The sequence below is a fragment of the Lathyrus oleraceus genome, chromosome 3, assembly GCF_024323335.1.
Source record: "Lathyrus oleraceus cultivar Zhongwan6 chromosome 3, CAAS_Psat_ZW6_1.0, whole genome shotgun sequence".
NCBI lineage: Eukaryota > Viridiplantae > Streptophyta > Magnoliopsida > Fabales > Fabaceae > Lathyrus > Lathyrus oleraceus.
In genome coordinates this window covers 238,897,046-238,901,408 of record NC_066581.1, presented here as the reverse complement: position 1 = coordinate 238,901,408, position 4,363 = coordinate 238,897,046, and the positions used below count along the sequence as shown (strand labels likewise).

The 4,363-nt window shown below is 35.4% G+C and overlaps 1 protein-coding gene across 1 annotated transcript; it reads left to right on the top strand.

The window, feature by feature from the left end:
• Window positions 1–274: 274 nt before the first annotated feature.
• Window positions 275–1,770, top strand: LOC127130634 (uncharacterized). The gene is made up of 3 exons (XM_051059606.1): window positions 275–343; window positions 1,069–1,250; window positions 1,353–1,770. Exons 1-3 carry the CDS (start codon window positions 275–277, stop codon window positions 1,768–1,770), a joined length of 669 nt encoding a protein of 222 aa, XP_050915563.1.
• The last annotated feature ends 2,593 nt before the right edge of the window (window positions 1,771–4,363 follow it).

The following is a 4,363-nucleotide window of genomic DNA, read 5'->3' as shown; positions in this document are numbered from 1 at the left end:
TCTAATAAAATTGAAGGGTTAAGTTGTAGTAAAGAAGTGTTATGGGTAAAATTGAGAAATTGTCAAACTTATTACATTATTTAAATAGAAAAGGTTGGGATTTAGAGGAACCAAAATACGTAAAAGTTTGGGAAAAACAAAGAACGACTGCTAGGAAACCTTAAGACTCTAAGAAGGAGAATAAGCAACTTAACTAGAAACTCTACAATTCCAAGGTAGGGGGAATTGTCATATTAATGAATGATTTGGGCAACCATGATGGAAGTCCTTACACATGACGACGTTGATGGTTAGGGAGTTGGACTTGATTGAACAATTCAAAGACTTGAGTTTGGTGTGCAAGGTGATTGTAGATAGTGTGAGATTGGGCATGTTGAAGCTGGCTAGTGTTTTTTTTATGAGATCGGAGAAAGTCAGAAATTGGAAGTAGCCTTGGTTGATCGTCTGTCATCAGTTAATCAAGGTGAAGGTGGAGATTTTAGAGTTGACGGGAATGGGATCCTAAAATCTTAAAACAAAGTTTGTGTACCTGATGTGCCGGAACTTAAGAAGGCCATTTTGTAGGAGAGTCACCGAAGTAGTCTGAGCATTCATCCCAGGGCTACTAAAATGTACCAAGACCTTAAGAAAATATTTTGGTGGTCAGGGATGAAGAGAGACGTTACACAGTTTGTATACTCATGTCCGACTTTCCAGAAATAGAAGATCGAGTATCAAAAACCGTCTGGACTGATGCAGTCGTTGGATATTCTTGAATGAAAGTGGGGCAACATATAGATGGATTTTGTGACTGGGTTGCCGAATACTTCTGAAGAGTTTGATGCGATTTGAGTGATCGTGGATATGTTGATTAAATTGGTGCACTTGATTCTGATTAAGATAAATGTTTCATTACAAAAGCTGGATGAGATTTACATTGCGATTATTATGAAGCTTCATGGTATTCCATTAAGTTTTGTGTTTGACAGAGACTTCAGATTCACATCCAGGTTTTGAGAGAGTTTACAGGAGGCCTTGGGTACTAAGCTGAAATTGAGTTTTTCTTGTCATCCACATAACGATGGTCAGGCTGAGAGGGCTATCCAGTCTTTTGAGTACCTTTTGAGGGCTTGCGTCTTAGAGAAAGGAGTGGCTTGGGACTATTTTCTACCATTGATTGAGTTTACATATAATAACGACTACCATTCTAGTATTGGAATGACACCTTTTGAAGATTTTCATGGGAGGAGGTGTAAGACTCCTCTCTGTTGGTATGAGTCTGGAGAGAGTGTTGTACTTGGATCAGAGATTGTGCAACAAACTACATAAAAGGTGAAGATGATCCAAGAGAAGATGATGGCATCTCAGAGTAGGCAGAAGAGTTACCACGATAAACGGAGGAAGGCTCTTGAATTCCGAGAGGGTGATCATGTGTTTTTGAGGATCACTGTTGTGACTGGGGTAGGAAGAACTTTGAAGTCTAAGAAGCTTACTCCTCGCTTCATTGGTCCTTATCAGATTTCCCAGCATATTGGAGTTATTGCCTACGGTGTGGCCTTGCTACCGTCTCTTTCGAACCTGCATGCTGTTTTTCATGTATCACAACTTCGGAAGTACATTCCTGATCCATCTCATATAATCCAAATGGACGATGTGCAAGTGCAGGATAATCTGATTATGGAAGTATTGCCTGTAAGAATTGAAGATCGAGAAGTGAAACAACTTAGAGGTAAGGAGATTGTTTTAGTGAAGGTGGTCTGGAGAGGACCTGTTGGAGGAAATTTAACTTGAGAGCCGGAGAGTAGGATGGAGGAATCCTATCCGGACCTATTTTCGCCAGGTAATTTTCGAAGACGAAAATCTTTTTAAGTGGAGGAGAGTTGTAACACTCCAATTTTTAAATCGAGTATTTTATTTAATTATTGGTGTATTTTATTCATTATATTTGAATTTTAGTATTTTTCGATGTGTATGAATATTTTGGTAATTTAATAATTACCGGGGTTATAGAATTGGAGAGCAGAAAAACAAAATACAATTATTAAGGTTATTATAAATAATTTGATAAATTTAATTATTTTGTGATAGATTGAGAAAGTAAAAAATTAAGGAATTTTGATTAAATAATTATTTGAATTAATTTATTTATTTAATTAAAATAATAATTTATGAAAAATTGAGAGTAGGGAAAAAAATTAGAGTATCTAATAAAATTGAAGGATTAAGTTGTACTAATGAAATGTTGTGGACAAATTTGAGAAATTGTCGAACCTATTAGATTATAATCACAGCCGCACGACCGCAATGAAAAATATCATACATATAATCGTATATTATCTCACAACGATCGATCGAATGTGATTATATTTCTTTTTCATCACTTATGAGAATTTTTTTCCATAGTAATGAGTTCTGTTTCAAACACTACCTTAAACACTACCTTATATAGTTATTGTGGCTTTCACTTTTGTTGACCTTGTGGGGCCCGAAACACTTTTAATCTGATTTGATTAAAAGAAAAAAACTTGGTATTTTTGATTGTTTTAAAAATATTTAAAATTTTGAAAATTAATGGAATGAAAAAGAAAAGGATATTTGTATATACACATACAGTTCAATAATTTATTATTCAACTCATTTTATTTTTTTATAAGTGTATCAAAACATAAATAATTTTACTTTTAACTCACTTTTATTAAAATTAATTTAAGAAAATCAATTAACTCAAAATTAATTTTAGCCAACAGAATTAAAAAAAAGAAAAACTCAAGAAAACTCTCATTGGCATAGCACGTAACGCAGCACTGGAGATGATGACGATTTTTCTTTCACTAGTTTGTTCTCTCTCTCAATGCGCGTAAAAAGAGTGTCAAATTTTGCTGTTGAATAAAACGTCAAGTGAATCTTCATAGTTAAATGATTCAGTTCATAGAATACTTGACCTTCAAGGCCTTCACCTACTGCAGATATATATTTGGTAGTTATATTTTACGTTTAAAATTCAAGAAACTAATGGGTAATTTCATAGTGGTTCACTTTCAATAATTTGGTGTTGATGTTTCTTCCAGAAACTTGGGGTACATGTGGATACATTATTATATACACAATATGACTCATTTGTCATGTTTAGGTTGTTATCATCACACAATGTTTGGTTTGGATACGTCCACAAATGAGAAAGAAATTGCCTTCATTTCTACCAAGTACTTCAATAGATTTGAACTAGTTAGATATTTGAGTTCATGGATGAATAATTCTGTTAGGTGGACATTATTATTGTCTTAATCTACTGTTTTATTAGTCATAGTCTGTTTGAATAAGACCTATTCTTTAGGAGAAATAGGGTTTGTTATTTGTGTTCCTACTCTATAGGCATGTAAAGAGTAGAGTTGGTTATTTCTTTTTACTTGTAAGATGGCTATATATTAGCTACTGATTAATCGAATAATATACATTCCTCCACTCACTTTTGAAGCTTTGTTTAATTCTGATTTCCAACATTTGATATCAGAGCTTTCAAAAGGGGGCTGACTAAATAGGAGTGTGAGAGTGAGTGAAGCATGACAAACTCTGAGAAATTTGTGACTCCAAGATTTGACGGCCATTATGATCATTGGTCGATGTTGATGGAGAATTTCTTGAGGAGCAAAGAGATGTGGAACCTGGTGGATGAAGGTATTCCAGCACCAGCAATCGGGACTTCTTCGGCAAGTGAGGCCCAGAGAAAAAGTGTCGAAGAAACAAAACTCAAAGATCTGAAAGTTAAGAACTATCTCTTTCAAGCGATTGACAGAGAGATCATGGAAACCATTCTTGACAAAAGAACATCAAAGGCGATATGGAATTCAATGAAACAGAAGTACCAGGGATCAACCAAAGTAAAAGAGAGCGCAACTGCAGGCATTGAGGAAGGAGTTTGATATGCTGGTTATGAAAGAAGGAGAAAAGATCGATGGCTTCATTCCACGAACCCTCATGGTGGTAAACAAAATGAAAGTGAATGGAGAAGATATGAATCAAAGCACAATGGTGGGTAAGATTTTGAGATCTTTGACTCCCAAATTCAATTATGTTGTATGTTCAATTGAGGAGTCAAATGACATAGATACTATGACTGTTGATGAGCTCCATGGAAGTTTACTTGTTCAAGAGTAAAGAATGCATGGGAATCAGGAGGAAGAACAAGCATTAAGAATTTCTTATGACGACAAACCACGACGGGGCAGAGGCTCATTCCGAGTGGGTCGAGGTAGAGGAAGAGGGAGGTCATATATGAATAGAGCCACTGTAGAATGTTTCAAATGTCATCAGTTGGGACACTTTCAATATGAGTGTCCTGATTGGGAGAAACGGGCTAACTACGTTGAACATGTAGAAGAAGGAG

Bases quoted from the DNA above. Each gene is read 5' to 3' on its own strand.
- LOC127130634 (XM_051059606.1), top strand. From the start codon at position 275: ATGACGACGTTGATGGTTAGGGAGTTGGACTTGATTGAACAATTCAAA. The intron at 344-1,068 runs GTGATTGTAGAT...AACGATGGTCAG, and splicing joins ACTTGAGTTTGGTGTGCAAG to GCTGAGAGGGCTATCCAGTC. The intron at 1,251-1,352 runs GTATGAGTCTGG...ATCTCAGAGTAG, and splicing joins TGTAAGACTCCTCTCTGTTG to GCAGAAGAGTTACCACGATA.